The sequence below is a fragment of the Falco punctatus genome, assembly GCF_963210335.1.
Source record: "Falco punctatus genome assembly, chromosome: 2".
Lineage (NCBI taxonomy): Eukaryota > Metazoa > Chordata > Aves > Falconiformes > Falconidae > Falco > Falco punctatus.
This window is the reverse complement of record NC_137581.1, coordinates 80145733-80160646: the sequence shown is the minus strand read 5'-3', so window position 1 is coordinate 80160646 and position 14914 is coordinate 80145733. Positions and strand designations below refer to the sequence as shown.

Below are 14914 nucleotides of genomic sequence, written 5' to 3'. Positions count from 1 at the left end.
TTCTGAGCTTGCTCAGCCAATGGACACAGCTCATTCTGACAGCAATACCTCTCTGATGGAGATGAATTAGATGGCATGTGCCCATGGAGTCTGTTTCTTTCCATTGTCTACCCAGGGAGAAAAGGACAATGAGCTCAGACTGAGATGTCTGCTCTGTAGACAGGCCTCTGAAGTTAGGTGAGCTGAATCCTATCCCTGCAGCTTAAAGAAGAGCAAGCAATAGCGTTGGGAATTGGATGGGTGGCAGGGCTTCCCATTCACAACCTGACCCCAAGCCCTTTCTCAGCTGTGTATTGCACATGCCGTCCGAGCTTCTCCACACTTCCTACAGACCTCCTAAAAGAGTGAGCAAGCTGAAAGCAAGTTTCCCAGGATTCTTCCTCTGCAGACTCCTCCCTGCGTTCTCATCTCATAAGCATCCCTCTCCTGCCAAGATGCTGGGATGCTGGCAAGGCCTTTAAGTTTGCCTGTCATCCCCCTGTAGTGCAGCAGAGTTTGTGGCTTTTGATCTTTTGCCATATTCATCTAAGTTGGCTGAAGGATGGTCGGAAAGTGCTTCGTGGTCTACGGTACATTGTGGCATGGGAAGAAAATGTTTTGTGAATTGTGCTGGGCAGGACAGGCTTTTATGTGGCTGCTTGTAACAGCAGGGGACTGGATGGGGTGACCCAGGTGGTCACTTCCCCACCAACATTCCTTAGTGCACCAGTAGGACAGGTCAGCATCTTGGCAACCTCCAGTTTACCTGCCCTATTGGCATGCAACTAACTCCTGGGTTTTGCCTCTGGCTTTGATTCTTAAAGGACAAGCAAGGGAAATTTCATGTTACTGATGGCCTCCTCTAAGCATGGGGGAGCTTTGTTGCAAGCAAGAACGGACTGCAAGCAGAATAAATATACAGCCAGGGTCCAAGGGGAGCACTAAATGCCAGCCAGTGTGTCGGTGGCAGATGGGAAGGATGCTGCTTGCAAGTGTTACAAAAGACCTTGATGACTCCGGACATCTCTGCTGCACATGTATGCAACGGTTACCTCAGTAACAGGTGTTAAAAAGTCCCAGCTCGCTCAGGAATAGGCGTTGCCACCCTCCCTCTTCCTGTAAACTCCTATTCTCAGCATGCTGGCAATAAATAACCCCCTTGTCATGCACCATGGGCACACCAAGTACTCAAACAGGGCCACCCTTTGGAAGGGAGGGTTATTTTCAGCAGTGGATTTTAGCTGAAAAGGGGGAACTCTGAACAGAGGCTCTGGCATTTGCAAGGCTTAGCTGAATTGCCCATGCCTGCTGGTTCCCACAGTCCTCCCGGCATGGTAGTGTCACTACGTCCACACAAACAAGGGTAAAGTGATAGCTTGATGAATGTCAGCAGTCTGGCACTTGGTGTAGGTGCAGTCTTTGCTCTTTCCTCAGCTGAAATACAATACAGCTTTGTTGTTCTTCCACAGTCGGCAGGGATGCATCCTGAGAACCCGCTGAGCCCAGTGACTTGGGGAGAGGAAAGAAACGGGGGGGAAAACTCCTTATTGGTTTGACAGAGAGATACTGTCTCTAAGGTGCAAGGAAAAGCAAGAGCTGGATGCCTTGTATGGTTAATGGCCAACAGCAAGCAAGATTTTAATCTGACAGGCATATCAAAATGGCCCTCTAAAAGACCACCGTATCACTCTTCTTCCTAGAGGGGACATGTTTCTTAGTTTCCATTTGCAACCTGAAAGAATTTCTTCTATATTGGAGCCTTTAATAAACCACACTGTCTGCAGGTCTGTTTTCTTGCCTTGACTCAGTTTGGATTAACACGAGGCCTGCTGCTACTCACCATCCTCCTATTTTGCATCGCTTCTGTACTCCTCCACCCCATCAGTGTGTGCCTCTGTCCTGGCAGGGTGGTCCCACCATGGGTACTGTGTTAACCCCACGTGCAGAGAGCTGGAGCCCTGGCTGCACTTGCAGGCAGGCTTTTTGTGTGAGCTCTGGTCTGACAGAGGTGCTCAGGGGACCTGCAAAGGCATTGCAAGGAATGCCTGGAGAAACTAGGGCTGGGCAGGGCTCTGCAGAAGGACAAATACATGGCTAAAGCTAGCCTTGCCTCCTGGACCTGGCAGTGATTTATAAGTGATCTGCTGCATAGGCACAAAGCAATCATGGCCGGGCAGAATGTGAGTCCTTGGCGGGCCAGAGGGAGGCAAGACCATGGGTTTCCCCTGGAGATGCAACCCTGATGGCCACCAGTGTAGAATGGAAATGTATTGCATACACATGTAGGTACATTCATGCTATTTCTGTGACTTCTGTAGCCTCCCCACTGCATGTGTACAACATACAGATTAGTGCCTTCCATTATACACAGCAGATGTGTCTGTTCATTGCTTGCCATCTTTCCTTCCCAGCTCAGAAGGAAAGGCTCTAGTTTTCTGAAAGCACTGCTGTTGAATTCATCCTGTGGAGCAGTCGCCCCAGGGGTGCAACATCAGGAATTAATACCACCAGGTGAGGAGGAGTGAGCTGCTGGAGAGCAGCTGGGAGCTGGCTGCAAGAAGGGAGGTGATGCGGAGGCAGAGTGAGAGCTGGAGTCAGAAAGGCTGCACCGGTCTGGGTGCAGGGCAGTACCAGGGACTGGTGAGCGGATCATAAGGCAGTGTCCCTTAGGGGGAAGACACTGGCCAGTAGAAAGGTTCAAAGGGAACCCAGTAAAAAAACCCTCTGAGCGTCTCTGGAGCAGGTGAAGTTGGTGCTTTGTTATGGAGCACACAGCACATAATAATAAAAAAGTGGCTGTTGTTCCCTCTCTTTGTGCTCTCTCTAGCGGAGCCCAGCTAATGCCCCAGAGATGCCCCAGGTAGCATCACTGTACCCTCACCTGCAAACCCAGCCCCAAGTCAGGCCCTGGGCCCTTCCCTTGGGGTGGGTAGGGGGGTTTCCACCAATGCACAACTTTGCCTTCTCCCCTGAGGCGTCTTCACCACCGCCTCACGCTAGGGATAGTTTGGGGTTTTCCCAGGGAGCGTCTGAATTGCTGGCCACAGGGACTTTCTCTGGGAACTTTTTCTCCTCATCAGGACATGTCTGTATTTTTCCCACGTTGTGTGAGCAGATGCTGCCAAAAGGCTAACTGTAACGGGAGTAACAACACCCACACTTTCACCCGGGGCACTCACCCACCAGGTCCAAAACACCATGAAAGCCATCCTCCGGGCACAGATGTGCCTGGCTCATGTAGGCACAGCAAACCCCTGCAAGCATTGCCAGCTGCTGGTGGTGCTAATGAAGGTAATTGGAGGAACTTCAGCGCAGTTGGTCTTTTTCCTTAATATCCTCCTGGGTCCTGGTAACCAAATCACTGTTTCCCATCTCTGGTACCTTCCTGGACACTGGGTGCCCTTGGCAAGAGCTAACTCGCAGATTGGCCCTGTAAAAGAAAACGCAGCTGCCAGGAGCCCCTGCACTTCCCATGTTCTTGTTCATGCAACTCCTCTTCCACCCCTCCACTGGCTTGTTAAATCTTGTCGCGCTTAAGCTTTGGTCCCTGCTGTCAAGGGGCTCAATAATCCCCTCTCCCCAGCTCGCCCCTGCCTTGCAGCTGCCTGAACTCCTCTAATCTCTCTGACCAGAGCCACCTGAGCAGAAGCACTTCATGCAGTTTCTGTACCCAGAGCACTCAGGCTTAAAGCAACCTCATGTACAAGAAGAATTTCCTCTCCAGCACCTGTATACTGTACATCTACAAAGCACTTTTTAATATGAAAAATGACACCTAATTTTCATGCTTACCTTATGATAAGAAATAATGCAGTTTAAGTGTATCATAGCAGTGGTTTTTTCCCCTCTGTATTCTCCAGACTTACATCTTCTCTTTCCTTAAGATTTGTCAGAGAAGTGAGCTTATCAAAGAAGAAGATATTCAACCAGATTTTTGCTACTGGTGCACCGCCTTCGAATTCTGCTCCCCTTTACTGGTGGAGTTTACCCTGTGTTACCTGAGTGACGACAGTGCTTCTGAAACCATGGAAGAGCTGGAGTGTAGGCATTGCACAGGAAAATTTTGGCAGATAGCCTGGCAAATCTCACTGCTGTGGCTGTCCCTCCACGTGCCACTCTGCCCTCTGCAGAGGCAAGTGCTGCAGGCCAGAGGGTGCAACAGCGGAAAGGGGTAATGCCTAATCCACTGTAACAACCGTGGTCAAGACTTATCTCTCAAAGCCTTCACTGGCTTATTGATCGGCTATAGTGCCCAAAACCTCCTGTAATTTTTCCAGCTCTGCTAGCGGATATAATGAAAAATATTCCCTCTGTCTACAACCCTTTGACCTGGCTGTATCCTGAGACATTGCAGCTACAGCAAAATATGCTGGAGATCTTGGTGTCTGGTTCTCTTCCAAGGTAAAGAGAGCATTTCACCTCAAAAACTAGAGAAACGTGAGTTCACATCTAATTTATTGGGGGAGTTTAGCCTTTGGTGTAAACACATGGTGAGTAACTCCTCGGTGCCCTGAGTGCTGTGGGGGTCACAGGGAGAGGGGGTTTTGCCACAGTAACTGCTCAGCTCAGATTGACTCCCCCCTGCCAAAGCATCCCTGCATACAAACCTCTCCTGCAAGGGCTGGTGATGAAAGGCCAGTGCAAAAGAAACACAGATGCTATGGATATGGAGTTTTCCTTCCATTCACGCTGTCTTACTCCTAAATTTACAGGTAAAATGCTGTCAGACTCTGCTGTCTTGGTTTTATGTTTTGGTTTGGGGGTTTTGGAGTTTTTAATCTCTCAGTTAAATTTTCAGCTGCTTGGTTAATGATCTAAATATGCAAGTTGCATGGTCAAGCTCCCTTCTGCAACTTGCCTCTGATTTCTGCTGTACTCTGCTGGAGACCATTTACAAGTATTTCAGATGCTGGGGTGGCTCCTGCACTTTATCCTATCAAAGGAGGAACCAGATGAAAAATGCGTATATAGCCTGTGTTGTGGTTCTGTTTTTTTAAAAAGTTTGTGTTACTGAACCATAAATGAGTTGATCTATACTTAGTACTTTAGCCAGAGACTTTTCCTCTGAGTTACCAGCCTGCTCCCCAGGGAAGAAGCCAGAGTGTGGCTGAGCTGCTGTTTCCAAGGAAGATCGAAATCTTTGTTACAGCTAACTTCACCGGTTCACTCATCAGTACCATTTCTTGTTTGGGTCTTCCATGCATCCCAATCTATACTTTTCTTACTCCATGCTCACTTTCTTAATAAGTTAAAATGACAGGGAATTAGTAGTGCCTGGAAGACAAAAGCCAGTCTGGCAGGCTTACAAGTCATCTCTGGTGTGTACTGCTAGATAAACTACCGCCTAACAAAAAATTGTGAACCATCGCTTTTCTTTACAAAGTCCTTTCCCAGGCTCCACTGAATCAACCTGCCATTGTTAATTAAGTTCATCGTATTCCACTTTCTCTGTGTTGATATGACAGGGTATTTGTTTTGCATTAAATTCAGGTGAAACTTTGAGCTGATGCTGAAAAACATTGAGAAGCAGAAATCATCAGGGGAAGCCAAAATGCTACAGAGGCTGCATCAGCTTGTTGGGCTTCCTGGTTTCAGTCCCCTGGACAGGGTCATATATTCTGGAGTCGTGAACCTCGCAAAGGAAATAATGACATATCCAGAGACTGAAACAAAGCTATGTATAGCTTTTCTTACCCCTATGGCCTGCTGAAGCACATAAATAAGTCAGGCATTTTGCATTACTGTTTTGTGGACCATTTGGAAGTAGTTCATAAATTATTGCAGAAGAAAGGTCAGGCTCTTAATGACTGCTTTGGAAAATCAGCATCTTTGGGAAGGATTTGACACGCTTTGTTTACAGTGAGAGAGAGTTCAACATACAAATCCTCTGAAACACCCAAGGAGCCTTCCAGCAAAACCAGCGAAGACAAGGCTAGCCATCCCAAATATTTCTCCTTAAGTAAAAACAAACAACAACAAAAAAAGCAGGAAATTAAACACCAGACCTTCCTTACTCAGCAGAGAAAACTATGAAGCAGGCTTCTTTCGAAGGTCTTTATAGCCCAGCTCTGAGCTCTGGCGACAGACGCCTAGTGAGTTATCTCAACATAAACACCATCAGTGCCAAACGCCGCTCTGGTGTGAGACCTCAGCCAGGCATCCCGGGCTCATGCAAGGGACAAGGGTGGACTGAAAGGGACCCTTTTGACCAGGGACCCCCGATGGCCTCCAAAACGTTTGGGGGGGAAGAGCAAAACACTTTGGGGGGCATTTTTCCCCTTGGCTCCCCCTTGTTTCCACACTGGTGGCTCGGTGGCAGGGCCACCCCATCCTCCAGGAGCTGGCATGGCTCGGCACAGGGAGGAAAAGGACTGTTAAAGGTGGCAGCAGGACTTCGGCTCTAAGCAACTTCTCAAAAAAAAACCAAAAAACAAAAAAAAAAAAAACCAAACCAAAAAAAAAAAAACAACCCGCGTTGCAATTAGCAATTTGGAGGGCAGACAGTGGTGCATTAAGTCCTGTGGTGAGGGGCTGACATCAGCTTGAGTGGGTGGAAAACCGAGACAGCGTGGACAACGGTGCTGCTTTGCTTCCTTTTGAGCTCATTGTCAAAGAAAAAAGGAAAAAGAAAACTGAAATAATTACTGCTGGGATAGGGGGGGAGAGAAAAAGAAAAAGAAAAAAAGAAATCTCTGGAGGAACATACAGGAGACGCTCAGCAGAACACCGAGCGTGACCGTTCGTCTGGGTGTTCCCGGGGGGACACGCTCGGTCCCACAGCCGAGGGGCTGCTGCCACCTCCCGGCGCGCCGGGGCGCGGAGCGGGGCCCGGTACCGAGAGGGAGGGAGAGCATCAGCCCGCCGAGGAAGGGCCGAGATGCGAGGCCAGCGCCGGTTTTTTGAAAGCGAGCAGGGATGGTTGGATGAGTATGTGCAAACCCTTTGGTATGGCACCTCTGAGCACAGCCTTCGAAGTGTCAAGGACATAAAACGGTCTGTGTGCAAATGTTATGGTAGGTATGCAAAGTTTTGTGTATGCTGATATACATACGTGTTTTGATCTTTACTACATTGATGTCCTTAAAGGCAGAGCAGAGACTCCGAATTAAGCTGCATGTTTTTTTCCCTGATGAGACCCTAATGAAATGATGGATCAGCTATGAACTCCTCCCAGGGAAAGCACTGCAAGCAAAGCATGAAATTCCCCTTTTCCCAACAGGGAGCCAACTGCCAGCTGGGCCACTGGCCCCCCTGGGACATACCAGTCCACCCCAGGCAATGGCATGCTGTGCATGAGCCCCTCAAGAGGTTGCGTGCTGAACCTACCCCACACCCACAGCCTCCCTGCCTCTGGGCCCTTACACAGGCTGAGTAACCATCCCAAAATAGCCCCAGCAAGATATGGCAGCACACTCGAAGCAATGAGTGCTTTGCAAGGAGGACAGTCCCTGCACTTGTCCCCAGGGCCTTGCAGATCAGCCTCTGCCTGTGCCCCGAGGCTAGCTGTGTCTCTCCCATGGCCCCAGAGCAGCCGCCTGACATGCACTAGCCCACGGATCGCATCATTACTGTCACTGCAGTTTGGGCAGACCACCTCATTGCACGCTGTGGTTTGAGAGCGAGGAATGGGCACAGCAGGAAGCACTGCTCCTTTGTGTCAGATCTCAAATTGCTCCTGTGCTAAAGCCTCCCTCAATTTCTGCGCCTGCCTGGCCAAGGAGATACATCTCCTATAGCTGTGTGCTCCACAGCACGCTGGAGGTGGCAGCCACCCCAGCAGGCATGCCAGACATCTGTAGGAAGTGGCCAACGGTTCTCCCAGTGGCCTTGAGCTGGTGGGTGGTGTGTGTCCCCCAGCCTGCCCCCTCCCGCAGTGGCACTGCCCCGATTTACAGGCTCCCAGGCACTGCTGGCACCCCATCCCCGCAGCGATCCGGGTGAATGTGGGCTGCAAAAGGGCAAGCTGAGCAAGGCGTCAGGCAGAGCCACGGGGCGACGCGTGGCGGCTGGCAGGGATTCCCCAGCAGCACCAGGTTTTGCCGAGACCCTGCCCAGCCGCCAGCACCTCTGCTGAGGCCCTGATGGCACGTGGTAGGTCTCTGCAAGGTAGCTGGAAGATGGCCTTTGAGACAGAGACAAGTCCTCTGAGTTTTGGTCAACTTACATCACTCCATCATCTTGCCTCAGCCTCTGACTGAGATTTCATTTTTACCCCACTTGTGCTGCGCTCTGAGATATACCACAAACATCTGTGCCATATCCCAGCCTCACATTTGTCCTTAAAAGTGCTAGTTAATTACAAGCTAAGTGCCAGCCACGCAACCCAGCTCCAGCCCTGCTGTGTGGGCTGTGTACAAACCCGACTGCGCTTCCCCTGGGAGAAGCCCCACAGCTGGATCAGGATGGGAAGTGAGGGACTTGGCAGTTACCTGCTCTTCTCATGCGAGTTGGTGGTTTTCTAAGCCAGTCCTGACAAGAGGTCACACCAGGGACACAAATGCTGGGTTATGGGGGAGCAAAGCCCATGTCATCGCAGTCTCCTCTGTCTCCCAAATCTATGTGCCTGACACAGCAGTGATAAACTGCAGAGGTGTGCCCACTGCACCAGTGCTACACACTTTTGAGAGAATAGGGGGGGGGGGGTTGGATGTGTTTGGAGCCTGTTTTGTTGCCAACAGGAGCAGTTACTGCTTTTTTTAGCCTGAGATCATAAGAGACCTCTGTGACAGAGCCCAGATCTTGATGATGATGATGATGCCAGGGAGATGAGGGGTTATAGTGGTTGCACATAACAGAATTTGCTTTAAGAAAAAAAAAGGGGGAATTGCTAATAAACTTTCAGACTACTCCCAATCTTTTTGTAATGCTGGCTAACTTGCAAATTCATCAGAAGGCAAGAAATGCTGGAGTTGTGCAATCCGCACTGGGTCCATGTGCCTGCTTGCCTTGTGCCCTGGGTTCCCATCTCCCTGGGGAGATGCCAAAACTCAGCTGCGGGGGAAGGGAGTCCTTTGGTGTGCCAGAGGGCAGGAAAGGCCCTATGGGGACATGGCTTTGCTGGGAAATTCCTCCCCCTGTTTCGGGCTATCCTTCTGCCAGAAGCCAGGGGACAAAAGTCCAAAACTAATGGATAAACTGGGGTTGAGAGAGGGGAACGTGGCATCTGCTGATTGCCTGAGCCCTTGCAGCAAGGGCTGTGTGAACTCCGTGTGCCTTTTCCTGAAAAGGATGAGGAGGGTCCTCTTTATCCACCTGCCACGAGTTGACAAGGGGACATCCCTGGCCCAAGATGCTCAGGAACAGCTTCCCGGCTGGTGGCCTGCAGGTCAGATCCTGCCAGACTTTGCTCCCAGCTTTTTCTTGGAGGAAATGGGATCCCAGCAGAGGTGACATACCCTGCCCGAGCAGTGCAGTGCTGAGGACAGGAGGGGGCAGGTACAGCACCAGGAGCTGACGGTATCCCCCATGTTGCTGCCACCACCACAGTCACTGGGACTTGTAGTGCCTCAGAAGGATGCATGTCCCTGGACCACCATCTGATGCATCCCCCTCAGAACCCTTTAACAATTTCCCCAGAGGGGAAGCTAAAGTAATTTCTGCTTTGCTGTAGGCAAGCAAGGTTAGCACTCTGAGTGAAAACAGACAGCAGGTAATAAAAACACAGTGCAAGAAGGGTGAATAGTCAGCCTGAGCAAAACCCCCTGGTCACAAACTGCCCAGACGCTGGAAGTACCATCAGTGCCCTGTGGGCAGGGACCTCTCTCCACGATAAAATCGACCGAGATGCTAACCAAAAGACATCCAAGAAATTTTTTTAATCCTTGAAGAATGTTAACAGGACCTTATTAACAGGTGAATTTGTGCAGAAAGCTGTGGTGAAGAGCTCCTTCTTGAAGCTGTGATCACAGGCTATGAATTACAAGGCTTTCTTTAAATGAAAATTAACCTCAGCAAAGGGAAACAATTTTTGCAGAGCCAAGCGCACAGAAGAGGAGGAGTATCCCAGAGCAATGTGACTAGGAAGACTTCAGGGTGAAAAATGTGAAATATTTTGAGTGACACATAGACACCGATAAGCAGGGTGGGTGATTGCCCATGCTTAAGCTCGATAAAACCCCCGGGGCCAGGGTGTCTCTGGGGCCGGGGACAGGCAGGGAAGCCTTCAGCAACACGTTCCCTCTCACACACAAAACACCACCAGCTGCCCGGCGTGTCCTCACGCAGAGGCTTTTAGCAGCAGCTTATGTTTTCAATTAGCTGATGGATTGCAAAGGACTTTTAAAATCAGCCCTTCTCAGGGCAGCAAGACTGTCAAGGTCTGGTGTCCCGAGAATTTGCCCCAGAAGAAAGGGGCTGTGGGGTCCTTCGGCACCTGCTGCATTGCAGCACCAAAGCTGCTGCAAGAGCTGCTGCCCCCTCAGCATGGCTCCTGGCTTACCCCAAACTTGCCCTGATTTTCTATCATTAAAACTTCCACTTTCTGCCATCCAGACAGGAAAAGGGGCCCAAAAATGGTTCACCTGTCATTTCATGGGACAGACAGGAACACACACTGCTCCAACACCTGCAGGTAACATCTTCACATAGATCACGCTCAAAATCTGTTTCCCTGTTTTCAAATCTCTAAGAGGTTTGAACAGGGGCTGAATGTTTGGGGCTGGTTTTTTGGTTTTTTTTTTTTTCCTTTTGTTTTTTTTTTTTTTTCCTCCTGGCTTTGCCGGGTTTGTGTCAGGAGAGATGTCAGCACATGGTGGGGAGGCGACTAGGCTCCAGCGAAGAGATGCCTCCAAGGGGAAAGGGGCAGAGGCCAGGGGCCTGTTAGCGCCAGGCAAAGCAGCAAGAGACAGCCTCTGTCAAAATGCCCTTTCCATGCCTGTAGTAACAGCTCCCTCCTGGTACGGAATTGCCCTTTCCCCAAACACACTCATTCACTCCTTTCCCCTGGAGATGAAAATGCAACAGGCTGCACATTTTTTGGTAGAAAGCTTTGGGATTGCCCAATAATTAATCTCAGTACAAAATAGGTTTAAAATAGTGTCAGGTGCTGAGGGGATTCCTTGCTTTCTAATTACCAGAGAGTAATTTCCTTCCTTTCCCTCTCACCCCTGCTCCTGCAGCACTCCCCCCCTCCTGCACCCTTGCCCATCTATCTCCCTGGCTCTCCCCCAGCCACCCTGTACCCACAGGCTCCTTTGCAGACCCTGCGATGTTGGTCCCAGTAACTCCCAGCCCCCCTGGCCTCAGGGGGGTCAGGCTGGGGACAGGGCTGAGCCCTGGGGCACATGCTTTCTCCAGATAAGGGGCCATGTCCTTGCTCCTAACTGCCAAGCCTCCCTGGGGTTTGGCCTAGATGTGGCTGAAGAAAGTGCTTTTTAATTTTAAATAGGCCTAGAGCTTCTGTGTTTACGGTTCATATTAATATTTAAACCCATGCCATGAGAAAAAAAACCCCTGCATATATTTTTTCACTTTTTCACAGCTAATCAGCAGCAAAGGGATATGCACTTATCTTTTTGGCAGAGCAAACACTCTTTCTCCCACTGTCCTCACCCCGCAATGAGGGCACAGATCTGTGCTCTTTCCTGGGAAGGATGCGCTTGTTTTGTTGTCACCCTGCCTTGTTTTGTAGGCATGACCTGGGAGCATCCAGAGACATGTTGATTGAGACAAACTTAAGTCTGCTTCTGGGGAAGCAGAGAGCTTCTCTACTTAAGACCCAAGGTGGACCTCAGAAGCTCCAACTCACAACTGCAGGTCTTGGATATGAAGATCTCTACCAAGAGGAAAAGCACTCACTGTCCAAGCTGATTTTACCTATGGGGTTAATTATGGGGATGTGGGGTTATCAGTGGCGCTATCCTTTTGCTGAACACCCTGGATTTCCATCTGTGTGGAAAACTACTTGAGTTAAGCATGAGTGCTGAAACCTTCAGTCTTGAGTGCTCACATCTACACAGGCTTGGAAGACATGGATTTCATGTGTGGCAGCTGCAGGGACAGCTAGTACCTACGCCCTACCCACCCTGCCATCAAACAGCTTTAATCATTCGTTTCAGATTAAATCCTTCACATCGTATCACACAAATGAGGTCTGCATCGCTGTCGGTACTGACGCAACAAGCTTAAGAAATGGTGTGGTAGTTGGGCTGTTGAATTTTGTTCTTTTTCAATCCTTTTGTTTTGCTTGCATGAAGGATAACAGGAATGTGAAAGAAAGGACAAATCATCATCACAAGATGTACTTCCAGCGGTGGAAACTGTGTCCTCCAGGCGGTGAGACGCACCGCGCTAATCTTCCAACTTCAAAAGCTTTAGAAAGGAACAAATGAAACCCCCAAAGCCAATTGCGTGTTTCCTATATCTCTTTATTGACCGCCACTGACCACATTCTCAGGTTGAGTGCCAGATACCAGTGGAAGAGGTGGAGCTACCCTACAATTACAGCGAGAGCAAGGGAGACGGTGCGTTACACACAGGCTGGGGAGAGCTGGCTGGGGATGTGAAGCCTCTGCACAGCGGTGAGCCCCCTTCTCTCCCCCGAGGGCCTACTAAGACAGTGGAAAGACGTGCTTGCCCTTGTGTCAGTTGTCCCTAAGGGAAATGACAGGGTAGTGGTGTGAACAGAGACACTTAAACACTTTGCTGAAAAAAAATATATGTTGCAACCCCCGAAGGTAAGATATTGTTATTTCTCCTAGGCTGCAAGAAATTCATGGCACACTCATCACACATATGCAGGGTCTCAGGCGTGGGGCTTGGCCCTGTTGCTTTTTTTTAAGAGTAACCAGTTTAACTCGGAGTGGGGTAGAGCAAGTCTGCAGGGCTTTTCCCCTGCTCCAAGCCTGGCCTCAAGACTTGGTGCACTAGGAGCCAGTGTTACTTGTGCACTCCCTCCTGCCTGATGGTGGCTATGGACTACAGCAGCAGGCAAAGACACTTTCAGCAAGTACAACGGCATGGCAGCGTGTGCCATCCATGCCATCCCCACAGCACAGCTCACAGGTTTAAGCTTCAGAGTCCACCAGCTGCTCACCCAGCCCCTTCGTCCCATCCAAGGGAAAAGGGAAAAAAAGAGAAACAAAGGGTGGGGAGGGGGGGGAACCAACAAAATAAACCCCTCTAGATATTCAGTGATATCTATGCAATGGCTCTGGGAATGAGACCTGCAGACGGTGGCAGCCCGCATACTGCAGCAGCAGGCGGGCTTAGGAGGAAGGCGCAGAGGTGGGCTTCTCCTCCCGGGACACTGGGATGGGCCGCTCGCTGTGGCCGGCGTCCATGTTGGAGGGGACCTTGGGGCCTGAGAAGGTCAGCATGCCGTCATTGGATAGGGAGCAGGTGATGGCAGCCTGGTCCACATTGGCAGGCAGACGGTACCGGCGGTGAAATTCACGGGAGATGTAGCCGTGGTCATCCTGAGAGGCAGTGGGGAAAGGGGAGAAGGCCCGTCAGAACTCCCCTGGCACCACGCTATGCCTCCCTCCACGTGATCCCCCGGATCCGTTGGAGTGGGGTCGACATTCCCCCTGGCTTATCGTGACACTGTGCTGCCAGTATGGCCAGGTGCATCTCTGCTTTTTTATTCTATTTTACAGATTTGTAGGGGCAGGTGTCCCCCCACAATGCCCCTGAGGCTGCAAGAGCTAAGCAGAGCAGCAGGGTGTGATTTTGGCTGTATTATACATTGGGAACTGATTTGGACGGGTGCCCTGCCTCAGCTTCCAATTTCAAAGGATGCTTGGAAAGAAAGTCTGGGGTTCTGCGAAGGTATAAGCAATGTGTGTGTGTGCACCCATGTATTCCCTTACTAGGCAGCGATGCCGTGTCAGCCAAAGTACACAAACCTGGCCCCCTTATTTTTTGGCCAAAAGAATGAGAAACACAATTATTTTTTTTTTAAGTCAGCCATGAAAACGGCTGCTTTCTTCCTCTGGATAAAATAGCTATATTAAAAAATACATACTGCTTCCAGGCTAGAGCTTTGTCTGGCCAAAAAAGTGTATGAGAAGAATTAAACCCCTGCTGGTATAATTCACTTTTTGACCCCCACAGATATTTCCATGACATATGCATTAAAAGTTTCCAAGCCTAAGGCACTCAGTTGGTTTTCTTTTGTTTTGTTTGCTCTTGCTTTTCTCTCCCAGATCAGCATATGAAAACTCTGTTTTCACTAACAATTCTGGCTTATGAAAACTCAGCCATGCTTCGGCAGCGCCAGATGATGTTCTTTGTCTGGTCCAGTGTTATTAGTGAACAATGGACATCGTCATCTGATGGTTATGGAAGATGATGATTGAAAATAAGCAAAAGACGACTGGATTAGCTCATTGTCAGATAGCAGGTTGAGGCTCTATGGGAACAGGCCATGCCAATAATGACAATCGATAAATAACCCCTTCTTCTGATATATTCTTTTTTTTTTTTTTTCCTTCAGCTGAGGACCATTGGAAAGAAAGAAAATAGAGCTCGACTCCCCAGTTGCTTCACCATCACTTCCACTTACCTGTCTTTCACTGTGCTTGCCATGGATTTCCACAAAGTCATCGATAATCTTCACACTCAGGTCTTCGGGAGAGAAGTGTTTTACATCCAGCATGATTGTAAACTTGTCCCGGTCAGACCTCACCTGAAACAAGCATTGTTAGACAGTAAGACCCAAGCTCTAAGCGTGGAGGCAGCACCAGCATCAAGGCAGCTTAAAAGCCGGAGACGGGGTGGCCTAGCAGTGGCACAGTTTCTCCTTCTGTGACTATGGGCCTCAGCTGGGGTCTTCTTCCCAGTCACAGGGACCCAGGGACACCGGGAGACCACGGTAGATGTCTGCACCATTGCTACTGCTCTGAGGCATCACTTCTCACCGCCACTCTTGTGCTGGGGACCCCTTTGCACTCAGCAATCTGCCAGATGCACCGGGCATTTATACTCAGCAGCCAGA

At 49.8% G+C, this 14914-nt stretch overlaps 1 protein-coding gene across 2 annotated transcripts in view; it reads right to left on the bottom strand.

The window, feature by feature from the left end:
- Positions 1–10677: 10677 nt before the first annotated feature.
- The window catches only part of CRYAA (crystallin alpha A), a 30353-nt gene continuing 26116 nt past the window's right edge, over positions 10678–14914 (bottom strand). For both annotated transcript variants that reach the window (XM_080376767.1, XM_080376766.1), the window contains exons 2-3: positions 14483–14605; positions 10678–13394 (exon numbers count right to left, since the gene is read on the bottom strand). In XM_080376767.1, coding sequence (XP_080232893.1) covers positions 13185–13394; positions 14483–14605 — 333 coding nt within the window. In that variant the 3' untranslated portion in view covers positions 10678–13184. The remainder of the gene's footprint in view (positions 13395–14482; positions 14606–14914) is intronic.